The sequence below is a fragment of the Chinchilla lanigera genome, unplaced genomic scaffold (genome assembly GCF_000276665.1).
Source record: "Chinchilla lanigera isolate Chin_1 unplaced genomic scaffold, ChiLan1.0 scaffold00021, whole genome shotgun sequence".
Lineage (NCBI taxonomy): Eukaryota > Metazoa > Chordata > Mammalia > Rodentia > Chinchillidae > Chinchilla > Chinchilla lanigera.
This window is the reverse complement of record NW_004955422.1, coordinates 13,555,895-13,575,429: the sequence shown is the minus strand read 5'-3', so window position 1 is coordinate 13,575,429 and position 19,535 is coordinate 13,555,895. Positions and strand designations below refer to the sequence as shown.

At 52.5% G+C, this 19,535-nt stretch overlaps 1 protein-coding gene across 2 annotated transcripts; it reads left to right on the top strand.

The window, feature by feature from the left end:
* Positions 1 to 3,419: 3,419 nt before the first annotated feature.
* Ifitm10 (interferon induced transmembrane protein 10) lies at positions 3,420 to 18,462 on the top strand. Of its 2 annotated transcripts, none has more exons than XM_013514316.1 (2): positions 3,420 to 4,457; positions 17,865 to 18,462. In XM_013514316.1, the coding sequence occupies exons 1-2, from the start codon at positions 4,002 to 4,004 to the stop codon at positions 18,012 to 18,014; spliced, it is 606 nt and encodes a 201-aa protein (XP_013369770.1). In that variant the 5' UTR covers positions 3,420 to 4,001; the 3' UTR covers positions 18,015 to 18,462. The 2 variants fall into 2 exon arrangements, with proteins under 2 accessions (XP_013369770.1, XP_013369769.1); XM_013514315.1 differs by having other exon boundaries at positions 3,420 to 4,547.
* Positions 18,463 to 19,535: the final 1,073 nt, after the last annotated feature.

The window sequence follows — 19,535 nt, the reverse complement described above, 5'->3', positions numbered from 1 at the left end:
AGCCCCAGCAGGCTCCTCTGCAGAACACCCAGAGTTGCCAGGAGGCCAGTGCACATGTGCCCAGTGTTCTCTGCGCCTGAAATATGAGCAGGGAGCTGGAGAGAGCTCCGCAGGGCCTGGCAGGGTTTCTGGAGACCAGTGTCGTCAGGCACTTTGTGCACCAAGGCCGGAAGGCAGCTTCTCCTCCCCCGCCCTGCAATGCCCCTCCCACCTGCCCTGCCCGGGCTTGCGCATGGCTCAGCTGCCCAGCCAGCCAGTGAGGATTCTTAGGACCCTGGAGTCTGATTCCAGGTGTAAGTCCAGCCTCAGAGGTTTTCTGGCTGGGTGACCCACCCCAAGCCTCCCTGCCTCTGGGGAATAACAGGCCCCACTGTATGGCATGCTGTGGGGGCCCTCAAGTTGGCTGAACAGTGGCCCCTATTACCCCATTTTTCTCCCTCTGGGTGGGAGATTCCTGCCATGGAGAATCTACGGGAGGTGCCTACCCAAGGCCAGCCCCTTCACCCACCATATCAGAGTGGAGGCTTATGAGGCCTTGGAGACAAGCCCCTAAGGTGGGGTGCTGAGACAGGGCCCTAACTGCCCTTGCTAGTGACCTTGAGCAGCCTTGTCCTGAAGCCTAGGCATCTCTCTTGCTCCCTGAGATGTGCAGACTTGGCCACCCTGACTATCCTGCTGGTGTCCAGGGCAGCGTGAGACAAGGCTGTGTGGCAGAGAGGGCCTCAAGAGGGTGCCTGCCCCGAGGAGACAGGATGGCATAGCATGCACCCACACAAGGGGTGCAGAGAGGGCTGGGCGTGGTGGCTGGGCTGGGCGTGGTGGCTCACGCCTGTAATCCCAGCACTCGGGAGGTGGAGGCAGGAGGATCACTGCGAGTTCGAGGCCAGCCTGAGCTACAAAATGAGCTCAAGGCCAGTCTGAACTGAATAACGAGACCCTGTCACAAAAAAAAAAAAACGAAGGGTGCAGAGGACACCAAAGTGAGGCCTAGCCCTCAGCACATCTGCATGCTGGGTCTGGGTTCCCTCGTGCCAGGCCCTTGGGGATGGGGAAGTAGAGATAGGTAAAGGCAGATAGCCTGGTACCCTACCAGGCTCTGGTTCCCTGCTGGAGGCCCGTCTACCCATGGGCCGCTGGGCCTGTGCACTGAGGCTGGGCTCCATGAAGGGAACGGCCTGGACTTCCAAGAAGGGAAGGAGGGAGGACTCCTTGAGTTTGGGAATTCTTCCCACACAGGGTGATATCAACATCATTTAAGATCACTTCAAGCTGCAGGTTTCCTATGCCAGGTGAAGGCTGAGCCAGGGGGATCTGCCTGGGAGAGGAGGCGGGGCCTGCACTGGAAGGGGCGGGCCTTCCGAGGGGGCGGGGCTTCCCATACTACAAGGGTTCAGACAAGGGCTCTGGGCCGAGAGAGCCCTGAGGTTCCGGAGAGAAAGGGTTCAGAGAGGCAGGGCCTGGTGAGCACTCACTTGGGCATGGGCTCCTGAGAGAGGCTAGGAGAAGGGAATGAAGGAGGGTCCTGGAGACGCTGGAGGCAAACCGAGAGGGCTCCCGAAGAGGGCTTCGCAGGAGGAAGGATGGGGCCTTGGACAGGAGGACAGGCTAGACGAGGAGGAGGGCATTAGCGTAGCTTCAGGGGGCTTAGGAGCAGGGTCTGGGCCCCGTAGGGCTACCAGACCGGTGAAGAGGAGCCAGATCAGTCAGCAACTGTATGGTACAGTGAGGGACATCGAGGGAGGGAGGGCTGGAGTTCTCTCCAAGGGGAGGGGGCTCATCAGGACTTTTCTGCTGGGGGCTCAGTTGAGAATAAGTGTTCCCAAGAGCATGAGAATGTAGGAGGGCAACGTCCAGCTAAGAGGTCGGCACTGTTTACGGGAACTGAGGTGTGGGATAGAGCACCCTCAGGGCTGGGGCCCAGGTGGGATGGAGGCTCACAGAGTGGCCCTGGCAGGTGTGTGGACGAGCTCCAAGGTTACCAGTGTTGAGGGTAGCAGTAAGGGACCGGGCTTTGGAGCAGGACATTGGCTCTGAGGGCAGAGAGCAGTTGCCTGTGCACCTGTGAGGCACAGGCTGACTTGCGAAGGGCCACAGGGTCCAAGACCAACTTTGTGAATTAACTGGATTAGCGACAGTGGGCTAGGTGTGGGGGTCAGATTCGGACAGGTGGGTAGGACCTCCAGCAGGGCTGAGCTGAGGGGGAGACTGAAGATTAGCGAAGGTCCTGGGTAGACTCAGCAGGGAAGGGTTTGGAGGGTGGCCTGAGGGGCTGGGGACTTGTCAGACAGGACAGCAAAAATGAGTGCCTGGGTGGGGGTTTCATGAAGTACACACCACTCTGGAACTGTGATGGAGGAGTTTGGGGATTTTGAGGGGCCAGAGACTCCAGAGAGGGGCTTGGTTAGGGACAGGGGCTGCAGAGGGACAGGAGTTGAGGTAGGGGACAGGCTTGTCTGGGAGCTGGGTCAGGACAGGATATAGAGAGGGGACAGGCTCAGGAGCTCCATGGGCCAGTGGGGGCTTTGTGAGGCTCAGACTGCACCAAGACTGGGATGTGAGGGGCTCCATGGACTTGGGGGGCGGGGGTGAGGTTTCCACTGCACTAGCACTGGGATCTCACCGGCAGGGACAAGGACTCTGCCAGAGGGAAGAAATGGCAGGTGGAACTCAACAGGCCCAGAGGTGGTGGGCGGGGGGCGCTAAAGACAGCAGTTCTTGGAAAGGGAGAAGAGCAAGAGGGAGGGTGTCTCCCCTGGGAAGGGAGGTGGGGACGGCTCCGGAGACCCGCTCCTATCGGGCAGGGCACTACGCCGGAGAGTGGGAGCAGGGTGGGCTGGGCTGACAGGCTAGGTGGTTCGGGTAGATGGAAGTGGCACAGCGCTGGGATGGCAACGGTCCCATGCCTGCCCGGCCTTCGACTCCCTGGGGTCGCGGCTTCCGGCCGGCCCGGAGGCTCCCGCCCTCCTGGCGGAGGAGGCGGAGGTGTCTGCGCCGCCGCCGCCACCGCCGCCACCAGCGCTGCCGCCACCGCCGCCTCCGTGAGTCAGGCACTGGCTGCAGCCGCGGCCGGCCTGGCGCTGCGGAGCGGGAGCGGGCAACGGGGGAGGCAGCGGCGCGGAGAGCACCGCGCGCTCCCCGCCTCCAAGGTTGGGCCGCCGGGACGCGGATCGGCGAACAAACACCGGCCCGGGACGGCGGAAGGACGCGCGCACGGAGGCGCAAGGGTCTGGCCCGCCCGCGGCAGTCTCCAGTAGGTGAGGACGCACAGTCCCGGCTGCAGCAGTCCCGGGGCTGGCGGGGGCGTCGGAGCCTGGTGCAGACCCCTGAGCGCCGCACGCGGAGCGCGGGCGCCTGGGTGCCTCTTTGGAGAAGTGTTCGTTTCAGCGTCAAGTCATTGTGCGTCTGTTTCGGGGGTGGGTAGCTTCGTGCGTGCGAGAGTGCGTGCTTGGGGTCCCAGAGAGCGGTTTCGGCTGGGGCTGGGGGTGGGGGCGATGCTCGAGAGTTTGGTGCCTTGCACTTGTGTTTATCCTCCCTCTGGCGACTGTCTGAGCCTGCGTCGCTGTCCGTGTCCAGTGCATAGCACAGTGGGCAGTTGTTTACCTGGCGGTGTCAGCCCGGGTGTGCTGGGGCTGGGGAGCCAGTCTAGTGGTGCTGCTGTTTGCCGTCTGCCTCTCTGTGCGCACGGGCTTCAGAAGCTGCCAGGCGGCCCTTGGGGAGTGTATTTGTAGGTCTGCGTGCTGGGGTGTTTGGGGTGCCAGGGAGCTCTGTGTATTGCAACAGTGTGTCCGTGGGAGCGCTGTTGGGGGTGCATTTGGGGTGCTGTTGTGTGTGTGTCAGTGGGTGTTTGTGCGCAGATGGCAAAGTGATGAAAAGCCGAGATGTGCCTGCCAAGGCCGCTGCGGAGGGCTTTGGCATCGGCAGTGGCCAGTGGGTGGGGGAGGCAGGTGGCAGACAGCAGCTGGCGGCCTCTCAGGGATCTTCATCTCCGCTAGGGGCTCTGGATGGGGCTGTGGGGGAGCGGTGCTGCAGCCTTGAGGCTGGGCACGGAGGGACGGGGAAGGCCCGGCTTCTCCTTATTCTCTTCCCCGCTCCAGGCCCAGGGCCACGGCCTGTGCCCAGCCCCGCTGGGAGCCCCGGCCAGCACCACGGACGGCGCCCAGGAAGCCCGTGTCCCCCTGGACGGGGCCTTCTGGATCCCGAGGCCCCCAGCAGGTTCACCCAAGGGCTGCTTTGCCTGTGTGTCCAAACCCCCTGCCTTGCAGGCTGCAGCGGCCTCTGCCCCTGAGGCCTCGGCCTCACCCCCCATGGCTCCCACTCTGTTCCCCATGGAGTCCAAGAGCAGCAAGACCGACAGCGTGCGGGCAGCCGGTGCCCCCCAGGCCTGCAAGCACTTAGCCGAGAAGAAGACCATGACAAACCCCACAACAGTCATCGAGGTCTACCCGGACACTACTGAGGTGAACGACTACTACCTGTGGTCCATCTTCAACTTCGTCTACCTCAACTTCTGCTGCCTGGGCTTTATCGCATTGGCCTACTCCCTCAAAGTGAGCAGGGGCGGCAGGGATGGGGGTGACTGGGGCAGGTGCTGGTAGGATGAGCCCTGGCTATGTTGCTCTGGCCCTCCCTGCCAGAGGAGCCCACTAGCAGAACAGATGCAAGCAAGGGGCAAGGGATACGAGAAGCGCAAGGGGACGTGCTGGTAGGTGCAGAGATGAGTGTTGGCTAGGTCTGGGCCAGCAGCAAGAGGCTGAGCTGAAAAAGCTTCTTGATGGGGGCTGGCTTCTTCAGGGCCAGCTCAGCACAGCCAGTTTAGCCAAGCTATGGGGAGTGGGGACTCGGAACTCAGAGCCCTGCTCTTTGGTAAGGGGATGTGGGAATTTGACCTGTCATGTGAGAGTTCAACCTGGCTGGTAGCTACCCCTTGGCAAATGGGGACAGAGCTGGCATGAAACTCTGAAAAGGGCTTGCAGTCCTGTGTCTATTGAGAGAGGAGTGGTGAGGTCAGAACCCTTACAGACCCCCTTACAGAACCCTTACAGACATAGTGCCTGATGTCAGGCACTATGCATTCCCCGCCTGGCACTTGGTGGAGGGACAGTACCTAGTGACCAGAGCAGCCCAGACCAAGAACGGGGAAGTCTCTCCCAACACTCCCCCTCACACTCCTCACCCAGAGTGAGCAGAGTTTCCAGAGCCCCTTGATACTGCAAAGAATTGGTTTGGAGCAGAGCAGGGTGGTAGGTAATGGAGCCACAGCCCCCTGAGGGCAGAGTGAGAGAACTGACCACAAGTATCAGGGAGATGATAATAGACACAGGGACAGCCCCTGTATCCCCTGCAGGAACTGAACAGCTCTGGGCTATTGCAGGGCTCAGCTCTCCACCCATCCTCCCACTCCAGAAGGAAGAGAGAAGTAGGGAGGGAGGGAAGCATGAGGGAAGGAGTGAGGGGGGATAGGTAGATGGATAAACAGAAGGGAGGGCTTGGTTCACAATGAGTCAGGTCATTCCTTCTCAAGCCCCCACTTGAATGGCCCAAGCCAGATGCAGTCTACGGACTGAAGCTGCCCACAGTGGTGGGGGTGGCAGAGGTGGAGGGGAGCAGGGCTGTAGGGAGACAGCTCAGGCCAGGCTGACCTGGGAGGAAGGAAGGACACTGGGACAGCGCCCTCTGATCACCTTTGAGTGTGAGCCCCACCCTGCCCTGCATCACACACTGGCCACCTGGCCTCCATCCGCCTCCTGACTCAGCCCTGGTGCCACCACCAACACTGTCACTAGCACCTTCATCTTCAGGCCTGTGTACCTAGCTCTGGCTCCACTACTTGGAATCTCTGTGTGTGTGAATATGCATGTGTGATCATGTGCATGTGAATGTGTGATTGCATATGCACGTGTGTACATGCATGTACATTTGACTCGCTGTGTATATGTGAATGTGTGTGTGCCTATGAGCATGGGTATATGTGAGTATATTGCATGGGTGTGCATGTAAGTATAATGTGTATCTATATAGGTGTGAGTGTAAATGTGTGAGTATGTGAGGGAGCATGAGTATAATTCAATGTATGTATGTGTGCATGTATTGTGCATGTGTGTGACGTGCATGAGTGTATGTGAAAATATGTGTACATGTGTGAAGAGCATAGGATTGCATGTGTATGTGTATTTGCACATGTGCATACATGTTTGTGTGCATATGTGTGAGTGAACGCATATGAGTGTGCTTGCAAATGCCAGTGTAGGTTTATGTGAGTGTGAATGTGGAGGAGGTACACATACATGACTGTGTGCATGCACTACAGGGTAGCAAGTGAAAGTCCCTGGGATCTGGTGCTAGTCCTCAGCTCGGCTCTGTTCCACTCCCCAGACCAGTACTGAAGAGAGGATATGCTTCTTGGGACAACTGTGGCTGCAGCTGATAGAGCTCAGCCTCCCTGGTGCCCTCTTGCCCTGCACGCCTGGTAGCCTGTGGACATGATCTGGCTGCCTGGGCTTCTGTCCGGAAGCCCTCCCCTCCTCCCCTGGCTCAGCCTGTGCTGGCTGGCTTCTGGCATGGGGCAGTCCCATCTGGTGTGGGTTGTAGGTAGGTCAGGCATTTCTGGATGGTACTGGGTTTGTGCTACAGTGGGGGTGGCCTGAGGTTGGTGCTTTGGGGTCAAGGAGGGCTTACACACTTCCCTCTGGGGCTGCCCCTTCCTGGGAGGCAGCGAGGCCTGGAAGGCTCTGGGGCCTCCCCAGGGGTGTGGTGCAAGGGGAGCTGCCTGCCTCCGGATAGAGGGGAGCACAGAGCAGCCAGTTCCGGCTCTGAGCCTGAGACTTGTCCACCTGCCCAGTGGCTGTATGTCTTCTGACCTGCTGCACCCATAGTGTATGCAGCCTGTCATGGACACTTCCAAGGGCAGGGGGTGGACATGGGGTCAGGAGGTTTTGGCTGCAATCCCAGCTGTAGAGATGTAGCCATCTCACCTGCCTCACTGAGCCCCTGTTCCCTCATAGGGTCACAAAACAAACCAAAACAAAACACCATTCGAGCCAGCACACGTGAACAGGGCAGGAACTGGCAAGCAAGCAGCTGTGAAATGAGTGCTGCATCTCTGCCTTCCCCTGTCTTTCCATCTGCCCATCAGCCACCCCCAGCCCTCGACCAACTGGGCCAGCACCACTCCATGCAGACTAGGCCTGCGTCAGAGATTGGCGCTTTACTTTGCTTAGCCCTTTGGGAAGGGCAAGATACGAAAATCAATTTTCCATTCATGTATTCTCTACACACTGCCTCATAATGACCATGGCTCTCCCTTGTTGACTGGATAGTATCCAGACTTTCATCTTGTTTGAGGTGTCTCAGTACTCCTTTGCATCCCCTTTCCTGACCCTATCAAACACCCTCCTACATGTGTCATTCTGGAAGCACCATAAGTGATGTTCATATGTGGGTTTGCATGTGTTCTTCCCTCAGCTTGGAGAATTTGTGAGGTCCAGGTCTTTCTTCTGCACAAACCCCAGAACACCCCTGCCCTGACCGCATCTGCCTACTCCCATCCCAGCCAGCCTTTCATTTTGGTGACATCAGCATCCAAAGCAGGGCTGACTAACATAGGAGTCAAAGAATGTTGGTTAAATGGGTAGATGGACAGAGGACATATGGCAAGATGGCATAAAGGTCCCCAGTGCTTCAGAAAAGAAATACTTCACTCTGAGCTTGGGGATAAATGAGGCTCGGGGGCAGGAGACCTCTGGGAGGAGGCTGCATTTCACTGGGCCTTAAAGGATGGGTGAGGGGAAAGGCATTCCAGAGAGAATGATGTGGAGGTTGGGGCTTTGGGGATCAGCAAGACCTCTGCCCTCTGTAGGGAGCAGAAGATAGCCCTGAATAGGCAGGCAGAAGCTCTGTAGTGAAGGCTCTGGATTCCACCATGTAGAAGACTGAAGAGGATGATGGGATCATGCTGTAACATCCGCAGCAGTGTGGAGGAAGGGGACAAGAAAAGCCTAAAGGCAGTTAGGTTGCCAGTGTGGAGGTCCAGGTGGGATATCATGAGACCTGAGCAAAGGCGAAGATGAAGGACAGTAGATGCAGCCAGGAGGTAACAGCTACTTAATTTCAGCCCAGGAGGCTGGGAGGCTCCTCAGTGACTGAGAAATGAGATGGAATAGATTCAGAGGGAGGATGCTCTGTTGATTTTTGTATATGCATAACTTCCACTCCCCCTTTCTGAGTGGCAACATCATCCATCCACCCACCACCCATCTATGCATCCATCCCTCTATCCACCCTCCATCCCACTCTTATATGGTCCCATGATGTTTCAGTCAACAGAGGACCACACGTACAATGGCAGTCCCATAAAGATTACATCAGCTAGTGATGCCATAGCCATTTTAGTGTGTGTGAGTGCACTCTGTAATGTTAGCACAATGATGAAGTCACCTAATGATGCGTTTCTCAGAACATTTCCCTGTGACTAAGTACTATGAGACCGTCCTCCTTCATTCACTTCAATTCTCTAAATAGCCTTCTATTTGTCCACTCTGGTGTCTTCCTCCCTCTCCTGCTCTCCTGTTCTACCCCCACCTACCTTGTACATAAATCTACCGAGCTATCCCTTTAGCATCATTCTCCCAATGACTTTCCTACTTTCCTTACCAGCCCTTCATCAATATGTTCTATCATCCACCCATTTTGGGTCCAATGCATGAATACTTCTATTTCAAGTCATCCTGCTCCATCCTTCCCTTTGCCCCTCTGGGTGAGCCACATCTGTCGGTCCATCCACCCACCCATCCATCTGTCCATCCATCCATCCATCCATCCACCAAGTGCCTTTCTTCATACTCATGTTCACCCTTTACCTTTCAACTCCTCCCACCCATGAATGTAATCCACCCATTATCTTTTTGTATTTTCCTTCTCTTCTCATCCATCCATTTATACAACTATAGTTACATCCATGTAGCTACAATATTTTTTCCTTTTCTTTTCCCCCCAACTTCCACTCCACATGCTGAATTCATTAATTTGTGATACATCCATCCAGCCTCACTGTATCCTTGATTTCATTCATTTGTCAAGCTACTTGTTCACACACCCATTTTTTCATCATGAATCCATCCATATATTTTTGTCTTTCCACCATCTATCTACTTTCGTTCTCTCCCACCTTCCCTCCTGGTTTCCCTTGCTTCTCCCACCTCTCCCTGAATACCATCCATCAACATACAAATCATTCTTCTGTACCTAGCACACCCACCCTCTATCGATCTTTTCATAATCTATCTTTCCTCTTTTCTTCCTGTTTTTCCTTTCTTCCAATTACCTCTGCACCAGTGATCATCCACCCATCCAACCAGCCAACCAACCATCCTTCTACCTTCCCTCCCTCCTTCTGTCCATCTCTTTCACCTTCTGCCTTTTCCATATAGCCATACACCCTATGGGTCATGGTGACTCTGATTCAGAGCATGTGTTTAAGTCCTGGATACACTGTTAACTAGCCATGAGACCTTAAATAGGTAACCACATCCGTGCTGCCTTGTATAGTCCCTACTTTGGTGTTGCTGAGAGAAGTTAGTACCTGTAATGCTATCAGTACAGTACCTGGCCATAATATATTCCTATTATTATTGTTATTTCATATGCCCATCTTCCCATAGTCCTGTCTCAATCACTTGTATGCATTCACCAGCCCTATGTAGGACTTTCCCTGGGCATCCATCCATCAATACACAAATCTATCAACTTCATTCCAGAATCCATCATTTTCCCAACTATATGACCTCTGACTACCTTCTCTCCTGTTATTTTTTTCTTCCCTTCTTTGTTTACTTTTCCCTATCCAGCTGCCCATCCAAAAAACTTATTCATCACATGTTAATATAAGCATACTTATCTACCCCCTCTTCTTCCCAGCATTCCCATTCCTCCTTTTCTCCAGCTCTTCTCATATTCCAACCATGTATCCCATTTTTCTATTCATATACCCACTGATCCCCCCCACCTCTCTCTCTCTCTCTCTCTCTCTCTCGCTTTTACCCATCAAAGCACACAACTCACTAGCTCATGCAGTCACACACACCCCCACATACACCTTTCCCTTTTCCTTTTTTCTTCTACCTGGTTATCCACCTCATACATTCCTCTAACTCCTATTAATCCCTCTCTCCATATATTGTCACCTTGTTTTTTCAGTTATCCCCCTTTACACCACCCAATCTTCGTATTATTCCTCTACCTAATTTTTCCACATTATCTATTGCAAATTTGTTTATCTCTTTAAAAAACATTTTTTGGTGTGTGGTATGGGGAACTGAACCCAGAACCTTTGCACTGAGCTTTTATATTTTATGCATCCATCTTCCCTCTCTAGTCCCACTTCTATTTGTTCACCAGCCCTATGTAGGACTTTCCCTGGGCATCCATCCATCAATATACAAATCCTACTTCTACAGCCCTTTTATATTTTTTATTTTGTGACTGAATCACCCAGGCTGGGTTTGAACTTGTGATCCTCTTCCTTCAGCTTTCCAGAATGCTGAGATTACAGGCATAGGCCATCACACCTGACTTATTTGTTTCTTTTTTCTTTTCTTCTCTGCCTCACCCACTTCCATCCTTTGATTTGTCCTCCATCTACACATCTGTCCATCTTCCTTCACTTTGACTTCCTCCTTCCTTGATGCTCCTGTGTGATGTCACCATCGCAGGCATTTGTCAGTCTATCTAGTCAGTCACTCCATCATTGGCTCCTTTAACCCCTCCGCATCCTCCCACTGCTTCTCCATTTACTACACATCCAGGAAATGATTGTGCAGTACCCAGTAAGTGATAAAAACACATAGCCCTTGACCGTAGGCATTTATTTCCTGGCAAAGAAGTCAGGCAGTAATGAAACTCACGGCTATGTGTGTCAGGCAATGATGTCACCAATGAAGAATAAATAAAGTGTGATTGAGGAAATGGCCAGGGGCTGCTATTTTATAGACAGTGAGCAAAGAGGTCCTCTTTGGTGGGATGGTCCCTGCAGTCACTGTATATGTATCTGAAGGAAGAGTGTTCTAGAACCAGGAGACCAGAGTGGCTGGAGTGGGGGTAGGAAACAGGAGAGGGGCCCAGAGGGTGCCTGAGGGTCAGACTACATATCCTTGTAAACTACAGCAGAGATCTTGGCATAGAATGAAATGAGTGAAATGGGGACCCATTGAAGACTTGTAAACAAAGGGTCAGTGTGATGTGGCTTTCAGGATTAATCTTGCTGCTGTGAGGAGAGTGGGCACTAAGAATGCAAAGAGATGGGGGCTGGGAGGCCAGATGCAAGACTTGTGCATCAGTCAATGTTTGGACCAGGGTGCTGGGCAGGAAAAGCTAAAAGGGAGTCATTTATGAATATAGTAGCCCTGCAGTATCCACAGGGGATGGATTCCAGTACCCCCTTGCAGACAGCAAAATCAGAGGATGTTCAAGTCCCTGGTATATAATGAAATAGTATTTCTGCACAACTTACACGCATCCTCCTGTGTTCTTTAAATCAGCTCTAGATGACTTGTAGCACCCAGTACCATGTAAATGCCATGTATGTAGTTGTTCTGCTGTATTGGTAAGGGAAGAATGACAAGAAAAAAAAAACTCTGGAAAACACACTGACTCACCTCATCCATGCACCAATTCAGCCGTCTCACCCCCTGTCCTTTCTATCTACCCATCCATTTCGCCTTCTGTAAATTATCTTATTCATCCTTTTTCCTTTTGCCATTTTCCTTCCATACTCCATCATCCCTATATTCATCCATTCAATATAGACTAAATTTGTATTCCCATTCATGCAGAAGACATTTTTTCTTTCTCTTTCTTCTTATTTCACTACATGCTAGCCTCCTCCACTACTCTACTCTCTTCTCCCTGGAGTCATCCGCTCCCTCTTCATTCACTAATAGTGACAGTGGCAAAAGCAACACCAGCAAATAACAATAACCAAACAATAGCAAATGTGTCACGCTATTAGCATATTCTAGGCATTGTTCTAGAATTTTGCATTATTTAATTTAACATTCTAATTAATAGGTGTAAAACACTATGAAATAGGTGCTGCTTTCCAGATGAGGAAGCTGGGGCCCAGAGAAACAAAGTAACCTCCTTGTGGCCATCACCAAGGATGCTTCTCAGAGCCTTGCTTCTAGCTCCATGCTGCTCTTCTCCCAGGAAGTCCTGCTACCTGTCCTCTCACTCATCCTGCTTTCCTTTCTCCATCTACTTCCCATCTTAGTTCATCCACTGACCCATTCACCTAAGTACCCTTCCTTCCTGCCCCTGTCCATTTAACTACCCCCCCACCTGCTTACCAATAGAGCTGATCATTCACTCTTAAAACTTCTGTTCACTGGCCTTTATCTCTTTTCCCCTATCTCATCCACGTGTCCCCTAGCCCATCACCCATCTGGTCACTGTGTGACATCCTCTCCATCTCCCTTTTCCTTCCTTCCATGCATTCATACTTCCCATTTACTCACTTCCAGCTGAGTTGCCTGGCATAATCTGGATTGCTGCAGCCTGCGGTTTATGAACAAGAGGAATTTATTCCTCACGTTTCCAGAGGTTGGAAGTCTGACATCAAGGTGCCTGCACGGCCAGATTCTAGTAAGGGTCTGCCCTCTTCTGGGTTGTAGATTGTTGCCTCAGTGTCTTCACATGGTGGAAGAGGCAGGGATCTCTCTGGGGCCTCTCTTGTAGGGGAACTAGTCCCACCCATGAGGGTTTTACCTCCCCAAGCACTCCTCAAAGGCCCCACCTCCTACCTTCACCTGGGGACTAGAACTTCAACAAAGATATTTAGGAGGATACAACATCCAAAACCCAGCATTTCCCATTCATTCATTTGTGTATCACTCCTCCCCTTTCTTTCTTCTCTCCCGCTCCTCCAACACCGTGTTACATTCACCTTCGTAGCCAGGTGTTAAGCCAGTAGCAACTCATCCACACACTCACCTAACCTTGCTTTTCTTCTTTCACATACACTGTCTTCACTATACACCTTCATAAAAGAACTTTCCTTGCAAGTTCCTTCATAAAAGAACCTGCCTGGCAAGCACAAGGTCCTGATTCCTGATACACCCCTCAAAAAACAACTTCCCATCTACCTACTCATGATCTGTTCAACTCATCTGATGTCCTCCCCTCTCCTTCCATCCTTGCTTTGACTGGTTCACCCAGCTGTCCCACCACCAGGTTCTCTACTACCTGCCCCGCACCTTGATTCACCCCACATCAACTCTCTTTGCCCCATCTCCTGGCCCTGGTGTATCTTTCCTGTCTTCTTTTTTTTGTTTGTTTTGTGTTTTGTTTGTTTGTTTGTTTTCTGTTACTGGGAATCAAACTCACAACCTTGCACTTGCCAGGCAGGTGCTGTGCCACTGAGCTAAATCCCCAGCCCCTGCCCTGTCTTCTGTGTTCTTATTTTGTTTCTCCACTTTTCTGCCCTGACCTCCATCTACCATCCTTATACACCCTTGCTTTTCCTTCAGCTTCTTTGCCCATTCTTCTTGGGCCCTTCTCCTGATTGTTTTTGGTTCCCTGATCCCTGAACTCAGGATGCTCCCGGGTCTGCTGGGGCTCTCTTCCCTGTTGACATGCCCTTCCTTGGTGCCCTGCCAGGTCTCGTACACACCATGTCTGTGCTGATACCTTTTAGACTTACATTTTAGCTACACCAGAATTGGACTGCTCCTCCCAGACTTGCTCCTCCCGTGGCCTTCTGCACTTTAGATCAATCATAATAAAGTCCTTGATGCCATCTCCAGTCCCCTTCTTTCTGTCACACTCCACACCTGACCTTGGGAAGCCCCACCAGCTCTGCCTTCAACATATACCGAGAAACAGACCCCATCTTCCCACTTTCACTGCTCCTGCCTGGAGAGCCACCCTTCTCTCTAGCCTATGCTGTTAAATTGATACCTGCTCCTGTCCAGGCACTGTCTGCCACTCAATCTGATCTTAACATGGCAACCACAATCTCCATGTTGAAATATGTCAGATCATCCATTTCTTAAATCACTCCAAAAATCTTCTACAAACCTCCCCACCGATTGGCTCCTGAACTGTGTTCTGTCCCTGCAACCTGTCCCTGTGTTCTCCTCCCTACTCTGGTCTCTGCCTTCCTTGTAACTTTGAGCCTGCCTGTGCACCTCTCTCCCCAGATAAACTCGTGACCAAGCCTGTCACATCTGTCTGGTCTTTACTCACATGTCCCCTCACTGGGGTCTTCCTGGCAACACAGCCAAGACCACTCCTCCCTTGATACTCTCCTCCCCTCTCCTTGGGTCTCTTCTGAGCACATTTAACCCATCAGCCATTTTACTTACTTATTGCACTTATTTCCTGTATCCTTGCCCCAGAATGTAAACTCCATGAGGACAGAGACTGTTTTGTTCCTTCAGAGAACAGCAGCTGCACAAAGGCACTGGATAAAGATCAACTGATTGATGATTGATTGATTGAGTTAATTAATCTGTCTATCCATCTACCATCCATTGGTCTACACATAACTTATCCAATACCCTCTTTTTCACTTACGCACCTGTCTCATGCATCCAACATGCAGTCACACCTACTGCCCCACCTGTCCAGCACATGTACCGAGGTACCTGCTCATAATGTAACATACAGTACCGCATCCCCCAGTACACACCCCAACATACACTCACAAAGACAAATGTCCACCTACCTGCCTAACCTCCCAATCCATTCATCCAGCATACATCCACAGGGTTCTTTGCCCACTTGTCCTACCCAATAGGCATACATTTGTGCCACCATCTATTCTTCTGTTCTATCCACTTGGCACACATTCACATGTCCATCTATGTACCTGTTGTACCCATCTGGTGTATATACTGATACATTCACCTCCTTGCCCATCCTACCCATCCAACATGCACTGAGGCACCAACTACCTTCCTACCCCAACTATCAGTGTTTGCAAACTCACCTACCCATCTATCCAACTCACCGGGCACACATCCCTGTCCCATCTGACCACCTGTGCCGTGCAACCATCACGTTCTCATATCTTCACCCATTTCCCTGTCCACCCTTGATACACCCTGATCACCTGTGCCATGTATCTGGCCTGCATTCACATACTCATCACCTGCCTAACCCATTCATCTGCATAATCCCTGTATCCGTCCCGCCTTCCCTCCAATCCAGCATACATTATTCCTGTGACTGCTTCTCTGTCCCCTGCTTCTTGGGTCCACCTCCACAAATCCACCCCCTTTCCAGACACTGAGTCACCTGCCCAGTGCCCCGTTTCCCATGTCTTCTTCATTGCCACCATCCCTTGTCCCCTTAGTGCTGGCTGCCATCCAGCTGTCCTCCCTCTGCCCATCCATCCGTGTTAAACGCACAGTGCCTTCCCTTGTCATTCCTTTCAACAAGAAGTTGTGACCAAGGCTTAATTCAGGAATTCAGAGCTTGGTGGGGGACTTTTTATTTTGAGACAAGGTCTTATTATGTAGTCCAACTGTCCATGAAGTCTGGAACTCATGATCCTCCTGCCTCTGCCTGCTGAGTGCTGAGATTATAGGCATGTGACCCAGCTTCAGAGGTTTTGTTGTTGGTTTTTTTTTTTAATATGAGAAAAGCAATGAATATAATCCACCATATTAACGAATTAGAAGAGAAAATCATGTGTTTATCTCATGAGACTTTTTCCGCACAATGTTAGACCTCTATTCATAAAATGAGCATCATGCTTTGTAGTGGAATTTAAGCTCCAGCGTAAGGAGGGGCTGCTTATTACCATCCCTGCTATTCCATACTGTTCTAGAAGTCATCTTTGCCTCCAAGGTAAAAGCTGCTATGGGCCAGATGCTCTGCCAGTACTGCACACTTGCTAGTTCATGAGGTCCTTCCCCATCTACATGAGACCAGCACCATATGGTGCTTGCGTCACAGATGAGGGCACAGACAAGGGACATCACAGACAAGGGACAGCAAAGGCAGTTACATGCTGGGTCACATGATGAGCACCTGGCAGAACCAGGACCCAAGTCCAGCCAGTGACTCTCTTGCATCTGTGCCCCTAACTGCTGTACTTTGCATTCTGGAATAAGGACTGGAACAAGCCAGTGGAACTGCTGTTGCTCAGTGTATTTGTTATGATTTATTATGAAAAACATTTGGTCAAGGGGCTGGGGATTTAGCTCAGCGGCACAGTGCCTGCCTGGCAAGCACAAGGTCGTGAGTTCAATTCCCAGTATGGGGGTGGAGGAAACATTTGGTCAATTATCAACAATATCATAGCTTAGCTGGACACAGAACCACTCTCCAGAACAGAGTCAAATGTCTACACACCAGCAAAAGATCAATGAGAAATGGCATTTTACATTACAGTTTTAAAAAGAAATAGGCTAAAGCCCGGTGTGGTGGTATATGCCTATAATCCCAACACACAGGAGGCTGAGGCAGAAGGAGTCTCATGAACAAAACAAAACAAAACAAAACCTAAATAAATAAACAGGCTAAGGCCAAACCTAACAAAAGAGAGGATAGCTCTTTAAGGGGAAAGTTATAAAACTATTTTAATAGAGATTTCAAACAGTGGGTGTTAAATAAGTGAGTGACACGCCCTATTCTCAGGAAGGACAGAATTCAGCAACAGCAACCAGTGTCCAGACCCTCGAAAATCACTAGAAAAACAGCTTCCCCCAGGACAGAGGCTGCTACCTCCTTCCCTCCCCAGTCCCTCAGTTCCTCCCTTCATTCCCCTGTCTCTGTCTGTTCACACATTCCCTGTAAGTCTTGCCTGGTCACCCTGCTCCTTCCTTCCCCTCTCCTGCCAGCTTATCTTCCCATCCCTTCCCTGCACCCCGTTTCACTCCTCTCCCACAGCCCTCCTCCCTCCCTCTGCCCATCTTTGCACACCCGTCCTTTCATCCTCTTCTCTCTCCTCTCCCTTTGCTCCTCCCACTACCTGCTTCCTCCCTCTGTCCACCACAGAACCATCCCTCCACCCAGCTACTCTCCTCCTGCCCACCGGTGCACTCCTTTCCTCCCACCTATCTGTCCCCTCGCCCACCCATTGCTCTGATCTCCATCCCCCTTCACAACCTGTCTGCCTAGTGATCTGGGCCTGGTCAGTCCAGGTACCCATCTGCCCACCTTCCTTCCTTTAACCAGCCCCAGTTGACTAATGCAGACTTTCTGTCCTTTCCTCTTTTCAGCTCTCTCCCTCCTTCACTCTCTCCTCCCTGGTTTTCATTTCTGCTTACAGCATGCTCACACCTGCCCTTATTGGACTTGCTAGGTGGAGAGGGACATCCCTATGTTCCCCGGGAAGAGGGTGGCCTCTTGGGAATTAACCAGCTTTGCCCATACACCCTCCAGGAAGCCTGGATCCCCTGCCGTATTGCCACCATACCCTCCCCCAGAGAACATAGGGCTAGATGGCCGCCTGTCTTCTCCTCCCAGCGCCTCCTCTCAAGGATCAGTTCCATCAGGGAATCTGTGTCATCCCATGCTCTCATTACACTGCCCTCTCCAAGACCACCTTGACTTTTTAGTTTAGAACACTTCAGGCTTACCAAAAAGTTGTGAAAAATAAATAAAACAAAAAATTCCTGGCTATCTTTACCCAGACGTCCAAAAGTTATTTTGCTTTTTCTTTCTCTGTCTAAATACTTCTTTCACAAACTTTCTGAGAGTAAATTTCACACAGGAGACCTCAGGACTTCCCCAAAGCCAGGGTGCTTCCTTGCAGATGAGCATACAGATATAGCAAGTCAGGAAGTTGTCTTGGCCCGTCACCCTCTGTAGGCCCCGGCACCTACTCCTTGGTGACCCAGGTCTCACCCTCTTTCTGGCTCCAGGTTCGGGACAAGAAGCTCCTCAATGACCTGAATGGGGCGGTGGAGGATGCCAAAACTGCTCGGCTGTTCAACATCACCAGCTCTGCGCTGGCAGCCTCCTGCATCATCCTGGTCTTCATCTTCCTGCGGTACCCACTCACTGACTACTGACCCCATGGGCGCCAGGGCCATGAGGACGAAGCACTGAGACTTGCTTACTTTTGTGGTCACTGAGATGCAGGATGCCCTGGGGGCGGGCAGATCAAGGCTCCTGTCTGGGCCTCAGAGCCTGTGTGTGACCCAGAGCGAAGCTGTTGAAACTGAGCGCCCAAGGAACAGAGAGTTCCATCCAGCCCCCGTCTGCCTCCTGGCCCTCGCCCTGCCTGCCTCTGGGCCCCAGCCTCTTCCCTGCTGCTGCCCTGGCTTCCATGTGCTCTGCCCAGGCTCCAGAGCCTGCAGACCCCACACTCAGCAAGAAGGGCTTATGTGGGAGCTCCCAAGATGTGGGACTGCCAGCACCTGGGGCTCACTCTCTCCTGACCCCGCCTCCTCCAAGCTGTGACCTGCTCAGAGCACTTGTATCTGTGAACTTTCAATAAAATACCTACCCTGCTCCTGCCTGGCCTCCTGTCCATGCCCCAGGGGTGTGTCATGGGGGCGGGAGGAGGTCTGGAGGCCTTAGGAGCCTCTTTTAGGTACAACCTGAGAGTTTAAGTCCAGAGAGCTGCATCACAGCCAACTTTGCTGACTGGGACATGACCCCCGGGCTTCATGCAGCCTGGGGACAGATGGGGCAGCAGAAACCTACACCACCTGAGAGCAGAGCTAGGAAACCCCTATTCCCCCAGAAGGGGGTGCCCCAAAGTGATGCCAGGGCCAGCCCATTCCTGGGACCTAAGAAAGTTCCTCACCTGCCCTGCAGTCTCCTCAGCCATAAAAGGGCAAAATGGCCTCCGCTTCCCAGAGTCAGAGTGAAGGCCGACCCAAGGTTGTGACTCAGGACACAGCGGCTCTGCCCATTGCACCAGGGACAGGGTGCTAGACTGGAGAAGGGGCCTGGGGGTGGCGGCAGGGAGAGGGCTGCAGGCAGAGGCAGTCTCTGGCCGCTGCTCGGGGCAGATGGCTAGACAGCTGGCGAGAGGACAGGGCCACAGGCCAACAGTAGGGAGAAGAGGTTGACTTTGAGATGCCAAACGGAGAAGTGCAGGCAGGAGACCCGGGCTGGAGACATTGTGGGGAGACGGGGTGTCTGCCAGCGCGTGCGTTTTGCAATGGACGGGGCTTTCCGGCTGGTTGCTTAGGGAGGGCAGGAGCAGGCAGGGGCCCAGGGATACTGCATGGCGAGCTGGGAGGACGGGCTTTTGTGTGAGAGACGGGAATGTGGGGCTGGGCCTTCACCTGTTGGCAGCAGCAAGAGGAGACACCCCACCCCAGCTCAGCAAAGCACTTTCCAGATGAAAAAGTCCAGCCCTTGGGCCTTGGACACCACCCGACGGACACTATACCGTGGACATAGAGAGAAGAAAGGAAGCCTGGCAAGTGGGGACGTGTGCAGGGTTGGGGCAGAGTGGTGGTGCAGCCCCAGTATCCCACTGTGAGTGACACCCAGTCCCAATCCTGACTCAAATCCTACACAACAGAGATAAGGTAGAGGTTTCAGTCCAGGCGGGAGGTGAAGAGCAGGGGAACAGG

Bases quoted from the DNA above. Each gene is read 5' to 3' on its own strand.
- Ifitm10 (XM_013514315.1), top strand. From the start codon at position 4,002: ATGGGGCTGTGGGGGAGCGGTGCTGCAGCCTTGAGGCTGGGCACGGAG. The intron at 4,548-17,864 runs GTGAGCAGGGGC...TTCTGGCTCCAG, and splicing joins CATTGGCCTACTCCCTCAAA to GTTCGGGACAAGAAGCTCCT.